At 37.4% G+C, this 20879-nt stretch overlaps 1 protein-coding gene across 1 annotated transcript; it reads right to left on the bottom strand.

Moving 5' to 3' along the window:
- Positions 1–17922: 17922 nt before the first annotated feature.
- On the bottom strand, positions 17923–18885 carry LOC138085800 (olfactory receptor 2T29-like). The gene has a single exon (XM_068980346.1). The coding sequence runs from the start codon at positions 18883–18885 to the stop codon at positions 17923–17925; it is 963 nt and encodes a 320-aa protein (XP_068836447.1).
- Positions 18886–20879: the final 1994 nt, after the last annotated feature.

Genomic DNA, 20879 nt, shown 5'->3' with positions numbered 1-20879 from the left:
ATCCTCTCCCTTTTGAACCTCCCCCCCATCCCCTGCCCCATCCCACCCCTCTAGATTGATACAGAGCTCCTGTTTGAGTTTCCTGAGCCATACAGCAAATTTCTGTTGGCTATCTATTTTACATATAGTGATGAAAATTTCCATGTTACTAATTCCATAGATCTCACCCTCTCCCCATGTCCATAAGTCTATTATCTATGCCTGTTTCTCCATTGCTGCTCTGTAAACAAATTCTTCAGTACCATTTTCTAGATTCTGTAACTATGCATTAGAATACACTATTTATCTTTCTCCTTCTGACTTACTTCACTCTCTATAATAGGTTCAGTTTCATCCAGCTCATCAGAACTGACTCAAATGTGTTCCTTTTTATGGCCGAGTAATATTCCATTGTGTATATGTACCACAACTTCTTTATCCACTCATCTGTTGATGGACATCTAGGTTGCTTCCATGTTCTCTTTTAAAATTTATTTATTTTAATTGGAGGCTAATTACTTTACAGTATTGTAGTGGTTTTTGCCATACATTGACATGGATTTGCCACAAGTGTACATCTGTTCCCATCCTGAACCCCCCTCCCAACTCCTTCCCCATCCCATCCCTCAGGGTCATCCCAGTGCACCAGCCCTCAGCCCTGTTTCATGGATCAAACCTTGACTGGTGATCTGTTTCACATACGATAATATATATGTTTCAATGCCATTCTCTCAAATCATCCCACCCTCGTCTTCTGCCACAGAGTCCAAAAGACTGTTTTTTACATCTGTGTCTCTTTTGCTGTCTTGCATATAGGGTCATTGTTACCATCTTTCAAAATTTCATATATATGTGTTAGTATTGGTGTTTTTCTCTCTGACTTACTTCACTCTGTATAATAGGCTCCAGTTTCATCCACCTCATTAGAACTGATTCAAATACATTCTTTTTAATGGCTGAGTAATATTCCATTGTGTATATGTCCCACAGCTTTTTTATCCATTCATCTGTTGATGGACATCTAGGTTGCTTCCATGTCCTGGCTATTGTAAACAGTGTGCAGCTTGTTTTGATCCATGTAAGCATATATAAATAATATCATATATTTGCCTTTCTCTTTCTGATGTACTTCACTTAGTATTGTAATATAATCTCTAGATTCATCCATGTTACTGCAAATGGCAGTATTTCATTCTTTTCATGGCTGAGTAATATTTTATTATATATAGATATAAATAAGGCTTCCCTTCAGTGGTAATTAACTCGGCTGCAATGAAGGAGACCTGTGTTTGATCCCTGGGTTGGGAAGATGCCCTGGAGGAGGGTATGGTAACCCACTCCAGTATTCTTGTCTGGAGAATCCCCATGGACAGAGAAGCCTGGGTGGCTACAGTCCATGGGGACGAAAAGAGTGGGACATGACTGAGTGACGAAGCACAGCACAGCACACAGATATATAGATACAGATGTGTATATGTGTATATATATATATGGTGGTTTAGTCACTAATTCATGACTGATTCTTGTGACTCCATGGACTGTAATCTGCCAGGGTTCTTAGTCCAAGGGATTTTCCAGGCAAAAATACTGGAGTTGGATGCCATTTCCTTCTCTAAGGGATCTTTCTGGCCCAGGAATTGAACCCACATCTCCTTCATTGCAGGCAGTATCCTGCATTGCAGGCAGATTCTTTACCACTGAGCCACCAGGGAAGCCCCCTACAGATGGATAGATATATAACAATTATCTTTATATCATTCATATGTTGATGGACATTTAAGTTGCTTCTATGTCTTGGCTATGTTAATAGTGCCGCTTATGAACATTGGGGTGCATGTATCTTTTCCAATTAGTTTTCATCTATTCTGGATGTTTGCTCAGGAGTGATATTTCTGGATCACATATAACTCTGAGCTTTCACTTATTGCTTAGTTGCTCAGCCATGTCTGACTCTTGTGGCTGTATGGAGTAGAGCTCACCAGGCTCCTCTGTCCGTGGGATTTTCCTGGCAAGAATACTGATGTGGATTGCCATCTTCCTCCAAGGGATCTTCCTGACCCAGGGATTGAATCCTCATCTCCACATCTCTGGCATTACAGGTGGATTCTTTACTGCTGAGCCACTGGGAAAGCCCTCATATATAACTCTGTTTTTAGTTTACTAAGGAACCTTCCAAAATCCCTGTGGCTTGTGACTGCAGCCATGAAATCAGAAGACGATTGTTTCTTGGCAGGAAAGCAATGACAAACCTAACTAGTGTGTTGAAAAGCAAAGACTTTACCCTGCTGACAAACGTCCATATAGTCAAGGCTGTTGTCTTCCCAGTGGTCAGGTACGGTTCTGAGAGTTGGACCATAAGGAAGGCAGAACACCAAAGAATTGATGCTTTTGTACTATTGTGCTGGAGAAGACTCCTAAAAGTCCCTCGGACAGCAAGGAGGTCAAACCAGTCAATCTTAAGGGAAATCAACCCTGAATATTCACTGGAAGGACTGATGCAGAAGCTAAAGCTCCAGTATTTTTGGTCATCTGATGTGAACAGATGACTCATTGGAAAAGTCCCTGATGCTGGGATAGACTGAGAGTAGAAGGAGAAGGAGTCAGAGGGAAGGAGTCAGAGGATGAGATGGCTGGGTGGCAATCACCGATGCAATGAACGTGAACTTGGGCAAATTCTGAGAGATGGTGAGGGACAGGGAGGCCTGGAAGTTTGCTGTCCATGGAGTCGAAGAGAGTTCAACATGACTGGGCAACTGAAAAACAGCAACAGGGAGCCTCCAGACTTTCCTCCGTGTGGCAGCACCATTGTACATTTCCACCAACAGTGTATGGAGGCTCTTTTTTCTCCACACCCTCTCCGGAATTTATTGTTTGTAGACCTTTTCATGTTTGCCATTCTGTCTGATTTGAGGTTATACCTCGCTGGAGTTTTGATAGGTGTTTCTTTAATAAGTGGTGATGCTTAGCATATTTTCATGGTCCTGTTTGCCACCTTTATGTCTTCTTTGGAGAAATGTATATCTAGGTCTTCTGCACCACTTTTTAATTGTTCATTTTTAAAAATACTGAGGTGTCTGAACTGTTGGTATGTTTTGGAAATTAAGCCCTTGTTGGTCACAACATTTGTGAATATTTTCTCCTAGCCCATTGGTTGTTTCTGGTTTTATTTTTGGTTTCCTTGTTGAGTAAAACTGGTAAGTTTTATTAGTTCCCATTTTTTAATTTTTGCTCTTACCTCTTTTGTCTGGGGAGACTGACCAAAGAAAACACTGCCACAATTTATGACAGAGAATGTTTTACCTATGTTCCATTCTAGGAGTTTTAAGGTGTTATGTCTTATATTTAAGCCCTTTAAGCCATTTTTAGCTTACTTTTCTGTATGGTGTGAGAATGTGTTCTGCCATCATTGATTTTCCCTAGACTCTTCCTAGGTGGCTCAATGGTAAAGAGTCTGTCTCCTAAGCTGGAGATGTGGGTTGAAATCTGGGTGGGTTATGCCTCCAGCTTTGTAATTTTTCTTCAGGATTGCCTTGGCAATTCTGTACCATTTGGGATTGAGTATAAATTTTAGGATTTCTTGTTTGCTTGTTTTAGTTCTGTAAAAATATCATAGGTAATGTGTTATGGATTGCATTAAATCTGTACATTGCTTTGGGAAATAAGGCCATTTTAACAACATTAACTCTTTCATCCAAGAACATGTGATATTGTTCCATTTCTCTGAATCATCTTCAATTTCCTTATTCAATATTTTATAGTTTCAGCATATAAGTCTTTTATCTCCCTGGTCAGGTTTATTCCTTAGGTATTTCTTTTTAAACTCCCAAAAGATTATGTTTTGGGGTATAGCCTATTAACAAAGTTGTTTAGTTTCAGGTGAACAGTGAAGTGACTTAGCCATATATATATGTGTATCCATTCTGCCCCAAAGCCCCTTCCCATCCAGGCTCATACATAATATTGAGCAGAGTTCCATGTGCTGTACAATAGGTTTTTGCTGATTACCCATTTTAAATATAGCAATGTGTACATGGCCTTCCCAAAGTCCTTAACTATCCATTCCCCCCAGCAACCGTGAGTTCATTTTCTAAGTCTGTGAGTCTCTTTCAGTTTTGTAAGAAAGTTCATGTATCATTTCTTCTTAGATTTCAGATATAAGGGATGTCATATAATATTTCTTCTTCTCTGTCTGACTTACTTCATTCAGTATGACACTCTCTAGGCCCATGCCTGTTGCTTCAAATGGCCTTATTTCATTCTTTTTAATGACTGTATAATATTCCATTATATATATGTGCCACATACTGTTTATCCATTTCTCTGTTGATGAACGTTTAGGTTTTTTCCATGTCTTGGTGGTTGTAAACAGTGCTGCAATGAACATTGGGGAGCATGTAGTTTTTCAGGCCATGTTTTCCTCTGTATATATGCCCAGGAGTGGGATTGCAGGGACACACGGTAGTTCTGTTTTTAGTTTTTTAAGGAACCTCCCTCCATACTGTTCTCCATAGTAGGTGTACCAATTTACATTCCCACAACAGTGCACGAGGGTTCCCTTTTCTCTACATTCTCTCCAGCATTTGTTGATTGTGGATTTTTTTGAAGATAGCTATTCTGACTGGTGGGAGGTGATATCTCACTGTAGTTTTGATTTGCATTTCTCTAATAACTTTACTTTCCTAAAGGAAATCAACTCTGAATATTCATTGGAAGGATTGATGCTGAAGCTAAAGCTCCAAAACTTTGGCCAACTGATATGAAGAGCCAACTCACTGGAAAAGGCCCTGGTGTTGGGAAAGACTGAAGGCAGGAGGAGAACGAGATGACAAAGGATGAGATCACTGACTCAATGGACATGAGTTTGAGCAAGCTCTGGGAGATGGCGAAGGACAGGGGAGCCTAGCATGCTGCAGTCCATGGAGTTTCAAAGAGTTGGACATTGGGCACTGAACAACAACAAAGATAACTAGTGATGTTGGACACCTTTTCTTGTGCCTATTGTCCATCTGTATGTCCTGTTTATGTGTTATATTAAAGATTCAAGAAAAACACTTTTGCCTTTCCTAATAAATATAGAAAATAGGGGAAATGATTAAATATAGTCAAGAATTAAGAAAATGTGCAAGAACCAGAAAAAGTCAAAGCCAATAATGACCCTTTTGATCCTATAATTTTGTTTACTGTTTGTTTTGTCCCATCATCAGATGATGCTGAGAACTTCATTTGATTGGGCTAATGAAGGTGGTCACAATTAACTGTATAAAGAGAAACAGGAGAGTGACATCACTTCTGTTTTGACTATGCTCATTAGGGGAAGGGATGATGGTTTTCTATTAATATATACCTTCAGGGACCTTGAAGTAAAATTTAAGAGTGCTAAAAAAAAAAAAAAAAAAAAAGGCAACCAATGTCTCTCTTGCACACTTCTGGTTTTCCTCTTATGACTTAAAAAAAAAATCTCCTTTTACTATTAAACTAGAAATCTTGAACAGTTTTAGCAGTAATCTAAAATCTTACCATCATCAATAAAATTTATCTATGACATAGATACTATTTTATGTATGGCCTTAGCCTTTTCATATTACAAAAAACTTTCTTGTATATTTGTGTCCTTACTATTTCTTCAAGAATATTTTGTGAGATATTGATGAGCTTTTTGTCTTTCAGTGATAAAGACCCTATAATTCATAGTCTAGTTGATATGTTGAAGACAACACCACGAATTGGTTTTGTAGTTGAGACTAAAATTTCTGTGGTCTTCTTTCCATCTTCATTTGGATCACTCTTCGATAGGTTGCTGATTGTACTCTTTCTTTTTTCTGTAACTCATTTGGAATCTGTGTTGTTTTAATGTTCATTGCATTTTAGGTAATCAGTTTTAAGTTAAATGTCAATGTGTTAATTATAGAATAATATTTTAAAAGACACAAACTATTATAAAGAAAAATTTAAAATCAGCCATAATATAGTCGCCCAGACAAGTTATGCTTTAATAGTTATAACTTGGTTTCTTGAATAAAGATATGTAGAGAGTTTCTACCATGTACCAGGCAGTTGGTTAAGAACTAAGACCCAAGAAAGAAGCAGCTCTACTTCTGACAGAAGTTACAGCCAAATTCTTCTAAATGTTTTTCTACACATATGTTCTCAAATTATGTTATTTTTCCTTGACATCCTTTCCACATGGTGTCCTTTGTCCACATGGTGACTTTCGTATGTAAGGTTCACACTTGGGGGTGGAGACTCCTGTGTCCTCCAAGGTTTTAGCTTGTATATGGCTTGTCTTAACCCTTTTGTCACCTGGTTTCTGTTAAGGATCTGAGAGTGCAAGCCCTGGGAGGCACTAGACAGAGGGAGGAAGAAGGAAACTGTGACTTTCTCTTGCTTCTGGTGAGGGTCTCTGGTAGCTCCAGGAGCTGTAGGCAACTAACAGCCGCATGGGAACTGTGGGATCCAGCACACCAAAGGCAGTTTCTCTAGCACTGGCAAGATGAAGGCCTCTGGGTTGCAGTGAGGCAGGTCCCGCTAGCAGCCCCAGAGTGTAATGCGTCCGTCGGTTCGGTTCAGTGCAGGCAGGTGGAGCCCCTGTGTTTGCCAAGGACTCCTCGTCCTTGGGTGATGACGCTCCCTTTGCTGCTTCTCCGTCTCCATTCTCCCCTTTGCTGTCTCTTAAACCATGTCCTATATCATCCCTTCAGCTTGAAATGTGTCAGGAGTTTGTAAATCGAATTAATTATGCCTCAATTACGATACTTTAAAACTGAATATTTCCATTACATTCAATTTTTTAAATTATAATTTGTGCTGAAATAAAAGTGATCCATAGAAAGGACTCTCTGAATGAAGATTTTCTGAGAAAATTTAGGGAGAGTGTAATTATTTGAAATTTCTCATACATAAAATATCTCATACATTGAATTTATTTTTGAAAAGCTTCAAAGTGTGCTGACATCAAATTTCACCTGAACTAGCATTAAAGTATATGTTTTTTCATTTTAGTCAGTTTGATAGACACTTCACTGTTTAACTCATCTTTCTTGATTATTAGTGTGTTTATATGACTTTTCATGTTTATCCATGTAAACAATGCTTATTTGAAACATGTATCTTCTTCATAGGCTTTTTTATATTGAAAGATTTTGTATTTTATATTGGAAGATTGAAATATTTAAAAAATGTGTTAATATATTGTTAATATGTGTTAATATATTGAAAACAGTCATTTGTGAATAGTATGGATTGTATTTTTATTTCAATTTTGAATTTGATACTTTGACTCAGAATTTTTAAAAGTAATTTAATTTAACATATAAATTTTATTTCTTTTTGCATTTATGTGTTTAGAAAGTCCTTACACATTTTGATAGACTAAAAATATTAACTTTTACATATCTCTAAGATTAATGGTTTAGTCACTAAGTTGTGCCAACTCTTGAAATCCCATAGCCTGTAGCCCACCAGGATCCTCTGTCCTTGGGATTCTCCAGGCAAAAATACTGGTATGGGTTTCCATTTCTTTCTCCAGGGTTTTAACAGTCAGTTTAAGAGCATTTTTGTATGCCTAAGTCCTAATACAGTGATAACTTATGTGGGTCTGGTATGGAATAGATTTCAAACTTGATTGTTTTCAAGTGGAGATTAACTTCAAATGCTAAATGAGTCTTTAATTCACTCATTCCAAAAATATTATTCACTGCTAGTTATTTGCCTGCCACTAGTGCAGTTTCATGATGGTGAAAACAAGATCATTTCCTTATAAAGTTCATATCCTGGTGAAAAATAAAGGCAATAAACTATAAAATATGTAGTATTGTATCAGATGTTAATAACTACAGTGACTAAAACTAAGGCAGAGTGAGAGAATAAGAATCACGATGAAATCTATTTTATACTGCCTTATTAAGACCACATTAAGAATGTGAAACTTCAACACTCCCCAAAATGAAACAAGTGAACGAGATATTAAATATCTGGGCAATGATATTTTAAATAGAGGGAACAAGAAGTGAAAGGCCCTGAGAAAGAAACTTGCCATGTTTGTCACTAGTCAGCAGCAACTTTTCTGAAGTGAAAATTTTGGAGAAACATACAAGATTAGGGTAGACATTGACCATGTGCCAGGTTCATCAGAACTGTGAGAGACTTGCAAAAGCCCAATTATCATCAAAATATGATTAAGAAATTATTTTAAAGATGCATGTACAAATTCACAAGACTACATTAGCAGTTTTCTACTGCTAAGCAATTTTAAACTCTTGGCTTAAATTATACTTGGTAATGGCTTGTAATCATTTTTACAGTTTTGTATTTCAGTTTGCTAATAGTTGTTAAGAAATTTTCATCTACATTCAAGAGGTATATTGAGATTTAATTTCTGTTTATATCTTGACTAGATCTGATAGAGTGCCTAATGAATATGGATGGAGGTTCGTGACATTGTACAGGACACAGGGATCAAGACCGTCCCCGAGAAAAAGAAATGCAAAATAGCAAAATGGCAGTCTGAGAAGGCCTTACAAATAGCTGTGAAAAGAAGAGAAGTGAAAAGCAAAGGAGAAAAGGAAACATATACCCACCTGAATGCAGAGTTTCAGAGAGAAGAAAGACTTTCTCAGAGCTAAATGCAAAGAAATAGAGGAAAACAATAGAATAATAGAATGGGAAAGACTAGAGCTCTCTTCAAGAAAATTAGAGATATCAAGGGAATATTTCATGCAAAGATGGGCTCAATAAAGGACAGAAATGGTATGGACCTAACAGAAGCGGAAGATATTAAGAGGAGGTGGCAAGTATACACAGAAGAACTGTACAGAAATGATGTTCACGACCCAGATAATCACGATGGTGTGATCACTCACCTAGAGCCAGACATCCTGGAATGTGAAGTCAAGTGGGCCTTAGAAAGCATCACTATGAACAAAGCTAGTGGAGGTGATGGAAGTCCAGTTGAGCTCTTTCAAATCCTAAATGATGATGCTGTGAAAGTGCTGCACTCAATACGCCATCAAATTTGGAAAACTCAGCAGTGGCCACAGGACTGGAAAAGGTCAGTTTTCATTCCAATTCCAAAGAAAGGCAATGCCAAAGAATGCTCAAACTACCACACAATTGCACTCATCTCACACTCTAGTTCCAGCTTTCTTGCGTGTTTAGCTTAGGTTTTGTGAGTGCATTGCTATTTACCCCATGAAATCATGTGTACAACACTCTGCTTTATAACTGGACTTGTATTATCTCTTTTTTCTGTTACCACCCATTTCATATTAGCTGCATGGTTAGTCAGCTTATAATTAAATTAACCGTGAATCGCTTTAGTGGCCTGTGAAGTAACTAGTCCATTTTGTGGTCTTTTGCCACACTGTTTTTATAATTTGCATCATTGGCTAATTAGTTGATATTTAAAATTCTTTGACGATTTCTCTGTGGTTTAATGCTTGATTTCTTTCCGAATATTTGTAAAAGAACAGTTCTGTATGTTTTCCTTGCTGTTGGAGTTCTCTGACAGTGTGTCTGCTTTCATCATTGGTTTTGATTTCCTGTCTCATCCTGTTTGCTTAGTTGCTGTCAATCCAGACCCCCGACCCCACCCCTGAGGCTATAGTTTACCCATCCATCTCCCCTCCCCCGTCCCCCACTTGCTCTGGTCATAGCAGTGCTGTGGTCCACAGCGTGTGTCGCCTTAGTTGGGTTTGTGCTTTGTCTTCATGTTTCATTAAATGGTGTTTTTCCCCCATAGCAGTAAGTTGAATTGGTGTATCACTATGCAGTTACAGGAGAAGGCAATGGCAACCCACTCCAGTACTCTTGCCTGGAAAATCCTATGGACGGAGGAGCCTGGTAGGCTGCAATCCATGGGGTCACACAGAGTGGACACGACTGAAGCGACTTAGCAGCACACTCTAGTAAAGTAATGCTCAAAATTCTCCAAGCCAGGCTTCAACAATATGTGAACCGTGAACTTCCAGATGTTCAAGATGGTTTTAGAAAAGGCAGAGGAACCAGAGATCAAATTGCCAACATCCACTGGATCATCGAAAAAGCAAGAGTTCCAGAAGAACATCTGTTTCTGCTTTATTGACTATGCCAAAGCCTTTGACTGTGTGGATCATCACAAACTGAGAAAATTCTTCAAGAGATGGGAATACCAGACCACCTGACCTGCCTCTTGAGAAATCTGTATGCAGGTCAGGAAGCAACAGTTAGAACTGGACCTGGGAAAACAGACTGGTTCCAAATAGGAAAAGGAGCAGGTCAAGGCTGTATATAGTCATCCTGCTTATTTAACTTCTATGCAGACTATGTCATGAGAAATGCTGGGCTGGATGAAGCACAAGCTGGAATCAAGATTGCCAGGAGAAATATCAATAACTTCAGATATGTAGATGACACCACCCTTATGGCAGAAAGGGAAGAAGATCTCAAGAGTCTTTTGATGAAAGTGAAAGAGGAGAGTGAAAAAGCTGGCTTAAAGCTCAACATTCAGAAAACGAAGATCATGGCATCCGGTCCCATCACTTCATGGGAAATACATGGGGAAACAATGGAAACAGGAACAAACTTTATATTTTGAGGCTTCAAAATCACTGCAGATGTTGACTGCAACCATGAAATTAAAAGAAGCTTGCTCCTTGATACAAAAGCTATGACCAACCTAGACAGCATATTAAGAAGCAGAGACATTACTTTGCCAACAAAGGACCATGTATTCAGAGATATGGTTTTTCCAGTAGTCATGTATGGATGTGAGAGTTGGACTGTAAAGAAAGCTGAGCACCGAAGAATTGATGCTTTGAACTGTGGTGTTGGAGAAGACTCTTGAGAGTCCCTTGGACTGCAAGGAGATCAAATTAGTTAATCCTAAAGGATATCAGCCCTGAAAGAAAGGAATGATACTGAAGCTGAAACTCCATAACGCTTTGGCCACCTGCTGAGAAGAACTGACTCATCAGGAAAAGACCCTGAAGCTCAGAAAGATTGAAGGTAGGAGGAGAAGGGGGCGACAGAGGATGAGATGGTTGGATGGCATCACTGACTCGATGGGCATGAGTTTTAGTAAGCTCTGGGTGTTGGTGATGGACCGGGAAGCCTGGCATACTTTAGTTCATGAGGTCACAAAGAGTCTGACATGGCTGAAGAACTAAACTGAACTGAACAATTGTGTAAATTCAAGGAATACATATTGATTTGATTCATCAATGTGTTATAATATGAGTAATATTGTAGCATTTTTTTAGCAATTCTCTGTGAAAGTCATGCAGTCACGTCTGACTGCCTGCGAGCCTGTGGGCTATACAGTTCATGGAATTCTCCCTGCCAGAATACTGGAGTGGATACTCTCTGCTGCTGCTGCTGCTAAGTCTCTTCAGTCGTGTCTGACTCCGTGCAACCCCATAGAAAGCAGCCCACCAGGTTCTCTCGTTCCTGGGATTCTCCAGGCAAGAACACTGGAGTGGGTTGCCATTTCCTTCTCCAATGCATGAAAGTGAAAAGTGAAAGTGAAGTAGCTCAGTTGTGTCCGACTCTTTGTGACCCCGTGGACTGCAGCCTACCAGGCTCCTCTGTCCATGGGATTTTCCAGGCAAGAGTACTGGAGTGGGTTGCCATTGTCTTCTCGGGGGTACTCTCTACCATGTCACATAATTACTTTTCTGTGTTGTGTCTGCTGTGATAATTAAATCTCTTCTCTTAACAAGTTTTCTGATTACAATACAAAATTTTTTACATATTTACTATTATGTCTATTAAACATTCAGGATTTATTTATCTACAGTTTGTTTGTTCTCTTATCAATACCTCACTTTCCTCATTCTTCAGCTGCTGAGAACCACTTTTTTACTCTCAGTTTTCACAAACTTTTTTTTAGATTGTACATTCAAGTGTTACCACACAGCATTTGCCTTTCCCTGGTTTATTTCACTTAATATAATGTTCTCAAAGTCCATACATGTTGTTAAAAATGGCAGGACATCCTTCTCTCTCATGGTTAGCTAATATTTTATTGAAGTAGTTCACAAATAGTCCACGAACCCCATATTTTTAATCTATCCATCCACTGATGGGAAGTTGATTATTCCCATTATTAGTATATTGTTAATAATGCTATAATACTGCATTTGGGAGTGCAGACATCTTTTTGATATTCTGTTGCCAATTCTTTGTTTATGTTTCTAGAACAGGAATTTCTGGGTCAAATGGAGAAGACTCTTGAGAGTCCCTTGGACTGCAAGGAGATCCAACCAGTCCATTCTGAAGGAGATCAGCCCTGGAATTTCTTTGGAAGGAATGATGCTAAAGCTGAAACTCCAGTACTTTGGCCACCTCATGCGAAGAGTTGACTCATTGGAAAAGACTCTGATGCTGGGAGGGATTGGGGGCAGGAGGAGAAGGGGACGACCGAGGATGAGATGGCTGGATGGCATCACTGACTCGATGGACGGGAGTCTGAGTGAACTTCGGGAGATGGTGATGGACAGGGAGGCCTGGTGTGCTGTGATTCATGGGGTCGCAAAGAGTTGGACACGACTGAGCGACTGAACTGAACTGAACTGAACTGAACTGATGGTAATTCAGTTGTTAATTGTTTTAGGGAAACTCCATACTTTTTTACATAGTAGCTTCACCAATTAATTACTATAAAAATGCACAATACTTCCCTTTTCTCCATATCCTTGTTAATATGTGTTATTTCTTGACTTCTGGATGATAGCCATTCTAACAGGTGTGAAATGATATCTAATTGTTGTTTTGATATGCATTTTCTGATGATTAGTGATGTTAAGCAATTCATGGGGTCGCAAAGAGTCGGACACGACTGAGTGACTGAACTGAACTGAACTGAAGCATCTTTACATGAACTTGTTGGATTTTTGTACATCTTCTTTGGAAAAATATGTATTTAACTCCTCTGCCCATTATTTAAGCAAAATTGTTTGTATATTAATATTGATTTATATGAATTTATATGTATTTTGGATATTTACCCCCTTTTCATTGTATGATTTGCAAATTTTTGTTCCACTGTCTTGCCTTTTCATTTTATTGATTATTTGTTTGTTTGTGTAGAAGTTTTTTTAACTTATTTAACTTATATGCATAGTACATCATGAGAAATGCTGGGCTGGATGAAGCACAAGCTGGAATCAAGATTGCCAGGAGAAATATCAATAACCTCAGATATGCAGATGACACCACCCTTATGGCAGAAAGCAAAGAAGAACTCAAGAGTCTCTTGATGAAAGTGAAAAAGGAGAGTGAAAAAATTGGCTTAAAACTCAACATTAAGAAAACTAAGATTATGGCATCTGGTCCCATCCCTTCATGGCAAATAGATGGGAAACAATGGAAACAGTGAGAGACTTTATTTTCTTGTGCTCCAAAGTCACTGCAGTTGGTGACTGTAGCCATGAAATTAAAAGACGCTTACTCCTTGGAATAAAAGTTATGATCAACCTAAACAACGTATTAAAAAGGAGAGACATTACTTGCCAACCAAGGTCTGTCTAGTCAAAGCTATGGTTTTTCTAGTGGTCATGTATGAATGTGAGAGTTGGACTATAAAGAAAGCTGAGCACCAAAGAATTGATACTTTTATACTGTGGTGTAGTGAAGACTCTTTTTAAAAAATTTATTTTTATTTATTTATTTTTAAAAATATAAATTTATTTATTTTAATTGGAGGTGAATTACTTTACAATATTGTATTGGTTTTGCCATACATCAACATGAATCCGCCACAGGTATACATGGTTTTCCCATCCTGAACCCCCCTCCCTCCATCCTCCACATACCATCCCTCTAAGAATCCCTTGGACTGCAAGGAAATCCAACCAGTCTATCCTAAAGGAAGTCAGTCCTGGGTGTTCATTGGAAGGACTGATGCTGAAGCTGAAACTCCAATACTTTGGCCACTTGATGCAAAGAACTAACTCATTGGAAAAGACCCTGATGCTGGGGAAGATTGAAGGCAGAAGGAGAAGGGAACAACAGAGGATGAGATGGTTGGATGGCATCAGTGACTCAATGAACATGAGTTTGGGTAAACTCTAGGAGTTGGTGATGGACAGGGAGGCCTGGCATGCTGCAGTACAGTCAGACATGACTGAGTGACTGAATTGAACTGAACCAAGAAGTTTTAAAGTTTGATATAGTCCCAGTTTTTGATTTTTACTTTTGTTCATCTACTCTGTTGTCATAATAAGAAAATCATTGCTAAGACCAATGCTGAGAAATTTTTATCTATGTTTTCTTCCTAGAAAGTTACAATATCAGTTCTTCATGTTTTAGTCTTTGATCCATTTTGATAAAATTTTGTGTATTGTGGAAGATAAGTTGCCCATTTCACATTTTTGTATGAGATCATCCACTTTTTCCAGCACTATTTCTCACAGAGACTATTGTTTTCCTAGTGGGTGTTTTTGGCTCCTTTGTAGAACAATAGCTGAACATATATGCAGGAATTTAATTCTGGGCTATCCATTCTGTTCCAATGGGTGAATACTTATTTTAAGAATGTATCATTCAGTTTTAATTATTTTACTTTGTATTCATAGTATATTTTGAAATCAGAAAATGTGATGGATCCAGGTTTGTGTGGTTTTCTTGGGATTGCTTGTTTTCTTTGGGCTCTTTTGTCATTCTCTACAAATGTTAAGATGATTTTTCATTTAATATCATTGAAATTTTGATAGCAATTGTGTTGAATCTATAAATGGCTTGAATATAATGGACATTTTAACATAGTCACTCTTCTGATTCAAGAAATGGGATGTCTTTCCATTTGTTTTATATCTTTTTTTGATATCTTTCAGCAAACTCTTAAGTTTTGTTATTTAGATCATTATTTTCCTTGGTATAATTTATTCCTACATATATTATTATTTTTGATTTTATTTTAATTGGAATTATATTTTTACATGTTTAAATACTATTCCATAGAAATTCAAATGCTTTCTGTGTGTTGATTTTATATCCTGCAACTTTATTGAGTTTATTCCTAGCTACAAAGGTTCTAGTTTTCTAACTGTATATTCTTGCCTCTTTTGTCATAGATTAATTGGTCATATAAATGTGTGCCCACTTCTTGGCTCTCTATTCTGTTCCATTGATCTATGTGTCTGTTTTTGTTCCAGCATCATACTATTTTGAATATTATAGGTTTATAGTACAGTCTGAAGTCATGGGTTATGATATCTCAACCTCTGTTCCTCTTTCTCAAGATCATTTTGGCTGTTTGGGGTCTTTTTTCTATACATTCAAAAATTTCAAAATTGTTTGTTTTAGTTATACAAAATTTTTCATTGTTATATTTATAGGGATTGCACTGAAAATGTAGAGCACCTTGGTCAGGATATGTCAATGTATGGCGAAACCAATACAGTATTGTAAAGTAAAATAAAGTAAAAATAAAAATTAAAAAAAAATATTAAATCTTCCAATTCAAAAGAAAGCTATATTTTCTATCTGTTTTCTTTGTCTTCAATTTCTTTCATCAGTGTCTTATAGTTTTCCAAATGCAGGTTTTTTTTTTTTACCTCCTGGGTTAATGGATTCCTAAGTATTTTTTTCTATTTTTATTCATTTACTTTTGATGTGACTCTACATGGGACTGTTTCTTTAAGTTCTGTTTCTTATTGTTCATTATTAGCATATAGAAAAGCAACAGATTTCTGTATAGTCATTTCCTGCAAATTTACTGAATTCATGGAGCATCTTTAGTAGTTTTTCACTGGTGTGTTTAGGATTTTCTATGTCTAATATTCTGTCACTTGCTAACAGTAACAGTTTTGCCCTAGATTCGAGTTCATGTGAGATTTTGTGTGGTTCTTTTAATAATGAAGTCTCTTTTAATAATGTTGCTCCAGCTTTCCCAGTGGCTTGGAGAGTAAAGAATCTGCCTGCAGTGCAGGAGACCTGGGTTCATTTCCTTGGTTGAGAAGATCCCCTGGAGAAGGAAATGGCAACCCACTCCAGTATTCTTGCCTGGAAAATCCCATGGACAGATGAAGCTGGCGGGCTAGTCCATGAGGTCACAAAGAGGCAGACATGACTGAGTGACTGACACACACACACACTATTCTGCCCAGTCCTTCGAGTTTCTAGAAAGCAAGTCCTACTGGCCTTTACACAAAATGCTCTGGGAGCTTATCTTCCCAGTGGAGGACTCCCAAGCTTTGAAGTCTACCATGGGTTCATAAGTCTCCTATGGGACAATGTTTGCAGTACAATTATTATCTAGTTTATGTATCACCCTCCTAGGGTAATGAGACTTGATTATATTGTAAGCCCTCCTCTTCTATCCATCTCATTGCTATACCTTTTAATGTTTTTTTGTTGTCGAAGATTTTTTTCATAGGTTCTGGTCTTTTTAACTAGTTGTGTTCTGTTCTGTTTTCACTGAACAGATTTGTGGTGTTAGGGTACAGATTCGGCAAGACCCTGTTTATGTATTTTCCCCAATCCCTCCTAGCTGTAGATTCACTTAGATTGACACCATTAGGCTTACCATCTTCACTCACCCGGACTCCCTACTTCTAGTCTTGTACTTCTTCAAATGATTACCAACAATTTAGCATTTCTAAAATGCAAGTCAGATCATTTTTATTGTTTTTGAAGACCTAGATACAAAAGGGAAAGAAAATAGAAGATCAAGTGAATAAGAAATAGAGAAATTACTGGAATAATTAATTCACTTGACTTGCCAATGACAGTACCCTTAGTCATGATGTTCTTTTCCCATGACATCAGGTCCCTGAGCAAGTCCCCCTACCCCAGAATCCTTTACTAATCTGAGGGTAACATCTAGAGCGCCCAGGTTTTCTCTCAGCACCACTTTGTTTGGCTGAACTTGCTTGTCAGATGTGGAACATCAAAAGCATCAAAATAATATATATATATTTTATTATAAGTGTTTGTACAAACTACACTTACAGTTCAAATTTGTAGGGATAGTTGGCATGTTCAATTAAGATTCTAAACTAACTTAGCTCTTATTTTTAATTATAAGATAAAAAAATATTGTTTGAGACAATGAAGGACTAAATGTTTCTTCTCTTTGCTTATATAATGTTATCTACTTCAAATCTTTGCTCTGATGCCATCTCATGTGAAAAATGTTCCCTGCCTGAGAGAACATTGGGGTTAATATAATTCTGTCCATTTAGACTTACTATTTTCCCCTCAGTACCTTTTGGGGTATTGAATTTTCAATATACCACAAGAAGCTAAAGATTTCAGACAGGAAACACTCACTAGATAGGTTCAGAATTGGATCATGAGGAACAAACTAGTCCACAATAAAGACAGGCAGAAGATACGTAGTAGTTATGATTAATTATGATAGCATGAAAGTGATTTCTAAAATTTGGCACACAGCCACCAAGGAGAAAATATGGACTAAAAAAGGAAGAAATGTCTAATAACTTTGCCTTTCTTTTTTTTAATTTAATTTTATTTTTTAAATTTTACTTTACATTTATTTTTAAGTAATTTCAAATATATACTGGTACCAAGGATCATAATAGTACAATGAACACATATAAAGCTTACCTACTTTAACCCGTTAACATTCTTTTGCCTCATCACCTTTTTCTGTCCATCTTTTTCCCATTAGTTGCATAAATTATGATATTTCACTCTAAATAATTTAGTTATATACTTCCTAAGTATATGAATACTACCCCTCAGCATCACTGTACACTTATCAACTTCATAAAAGTGAAACATGGATTCAGTATAACTGTAAAAATAATTTTTATAAGAAGTATAAAATTAAAGATATATTTTACAAGAAGTATAAAAATGAGCTTTCCAGTACAGGGAAACAGTTCCTTCAAAGGGATGAATATAGGATGACACATGGTAGGACAATCCAAAGAATAACTTAAGCAGAAGACTATATATTTCTGATAAGTAAACTGAAGAATAAACCATTAGCATAAAAATACCTTATTTCATAGTTCTCTGAAAGGCAGATTCCACATTCAACAAGTTCTTTAGAGCCCCTGTGACATCCTTATTCCTAAGACTATAGATTAAAGGGTTTAGAACAGGAGTGAGTATGGTGTAAAAGATAGATACAGCCATGTCCTTCTCAGAGGTGTGGTAGGAGCTGGGGAACATATAGCTGTAGGTTGAAGTTCCATAGAAGAGGATGACCACAGTCATGTGGGAAGAACAAGTCATAAAAGCCTTCTTCCTGCCCTCTGCTGAATTCATCCTGTGGATGGTGAGGAGGACGAATGAATAAGAGCTTGAAATGACTGTCACAGGGATGAGGAGCATGAGGACACAGCACAGGTACATGAGTGTCTCATACAGGGACGTGTCTGAGCAGGAAAGCTTCATTACAGCAGGGACCTCACAGAAGAAATGATGGATCTCCCGGGATCTGCAGAAGGGAAAGGTCATGGTGATGGGTGTGAGCATAAAGCCATCCACTGATCCCAGGAACCAGCAGCCAGACACCAGGAGGAGCCACACCTTACGGCTCATGAGGGTAGAATAGTGGAGTGGATGACAGATGGCCACATAGCGGTCATAGGCCATGGCAGCCAGAAGGAAATATTCTGAACCTCCTACTGTTAGATACAGAAACATCTGCATTCCACATTCAGGGGTTGAGATCTTATTCTTACCCAGGACCTGGTCCATGAGCATCTTGGGAACAATTACAGAAATGTATATCATGTCCATGAGGGACAATTGGCTGATGAAAAAGTACATGGGAGTGTGGAGGTGGGCATCGGAGTATATCAGAAGGATCAGCATGATATTCCCAGACAGGGCCATCAGGAAAATCACAAAAATGACTACACAGAGAAGAACTGGGTACTTGGATTGACTGAAGAGTCCCATGAGAATGAGATCCAACTGTCCTGTGTAGTTGGCCACCCAGGTGGAGTTGTCCATGAGATTTCACCTAGACCACCAAGGAGAGCTTTGTGATTAATAGATTATTCATGGGATATGACCACCTGAAATGGATATCTAGTAAGATTGTGGGGTATGCACGTGTTCATGTGTATGCATGCTCAGAAACTCAGTTGTTCTAATTATGAAGAAATGTCACAGGGCTGTAGATTTTGAGATTAATAATTGCTTGCAATTCAGTTGAAATCTGAGATTCCACAACTTTTGCTTAAGTAGTTGGTTACTCAAAGTAAAACTACAGTGTTTTGTTACAGAAGTCAGAATTGAATCAGTCTGTTTTAAGGAACCAACAAATCTTATAAAGTCTTTGAATGTATTCCACATGAGAAAGAATTAGAAAATAACTGAAACATAATTTGGGGAAAATCTATACCAAATGTTTGAACTCCCTTTGCCTGTAGGTTCTGGCCTTGCTGTGAGGCTCTGTGATTAAGTGGAGGGAGACATGCATCCACAGAAGAAGACTGGGGTCCTCAGAAAAGCCAAATATTTAGTTATCCTGAGGGCACTGAGTGAGGAGCCCAGATTCTGAGGCAGGACTATGGCTGCCGGCTCACATTATCCTCTACCCGCCATTCCTCTGTCTGCAGTACATAAAAATAATACAGTTTGGTCTCTGATATGGTTAGGATTAAATGAGGTAAATGAAGTAAACGAAATTGCTTAGAATATTGCCAGTTATAGATGAATAAGCATGTATATTGTTAAAGTATTAATATCTAGAGTTATGACAGCAAATTCTGTATAAAAGATGGCTATTATTTAGTAGTATTTTTCTATTATTTGAGATGCATTATTTCAGTTTGCTAGTTTTAGCATCTATTTACACATATAATAATTTGATTATTTCTGTAGTTCTGAAATAATATAATACATAAAAGATTTGTGTGATGTACATATATACACATGAATGTACCTGTATGTATAATCTCAGACTTTTTGTAAATGTATACAAACACTATAAAATATCTATTTATATAAATATGTTAATGTAAATAACTATATAATATATATTTCTTATTTTAATTTTGCTATGCAAAGCTTTATGGAAAAACCCCATCTCAGTTCTGTCTAGTATATGCTTCCCCAACACAATGTCCTTAAAGTTCATACCATTTGTTCTAAATCTCAGTGAGAACTAGCATTTAGATGATAACTGTCATTTACAAGACAAAGCTTTAGTTGTTTCATGAATATCATCTATTTGCTTTATTGTCAATGGTGGTCAGTTTTTCATGGAAAGAGATGCAGAAAGGAAATGTGAAAAACAGGAGTCTTTGACTCCAATTCAAGGTTCCCTCCTCTATCTTTCTGTTCACAGCCTACAATTATCTTGGAGGATGAAGACAAATCAAAGAAAAATTAAACTTTGTTACTCTTAAGGAGGTCACAGTCTATTCAGGGAAACATATCATATTAAATGTGATTTTAAGTAGAATTTTGAAAGAGATACGAAGTAAATAAGAAAGAGTGATAAAGGAATATGTCTGGCCTTGCTCAAGAGAATCACAAAGCCCAGACATGTATCTACATTTGCTCTTATGGAGATTAAAACTGAAACTTTTCAATTTCTTACATGTTAAATGTTAAAATATATGTTATTACAAATCAGAAGGAAATGTTGGCTCCTCTTTCTGGGAAGACCTTACATTTCAGGAAGAATTGCCAAGTTTCATATATATTTTACATTATTCTATTTTCAATTTATCTTTTAAAATTTTTAATTAGAGGATAATTGCTCCATAATGATGTTCTTTCTTCTGCCACACAATGATGTGAGTCACTCACAAGTATACACCCTGTAATTCTGGAACCTCCTTCCCATCATAGGTTGTTTTAATAACAGATTATACTCTTGTAATAATCCCAGAAACTAATGACAACATTTGATTTATAAACAATCTCAAATTCTGGGATGCTAAAGAAGTAGACAGCACTGAAAATGAATTTGATGCCTTAATATGAATAATAAA

Source organism: Capricornis sumatraensis, chromosome 9, assembly GCF_032405125.1.
Source record: "Capricornis sumatraensis isolate serow.1 chromosome 9, serow.2, whole genome shotgun sequence".
Lineage (NCBI taxonomy): Eukaryota > Metazoa > Chordata > Mammalia > Artiodactyla > Bovidae > Capricornis > Capricornis sumatraensis.
This window is presented reverse-complemented; position numbering and strand designations above follow the sequence as displayed.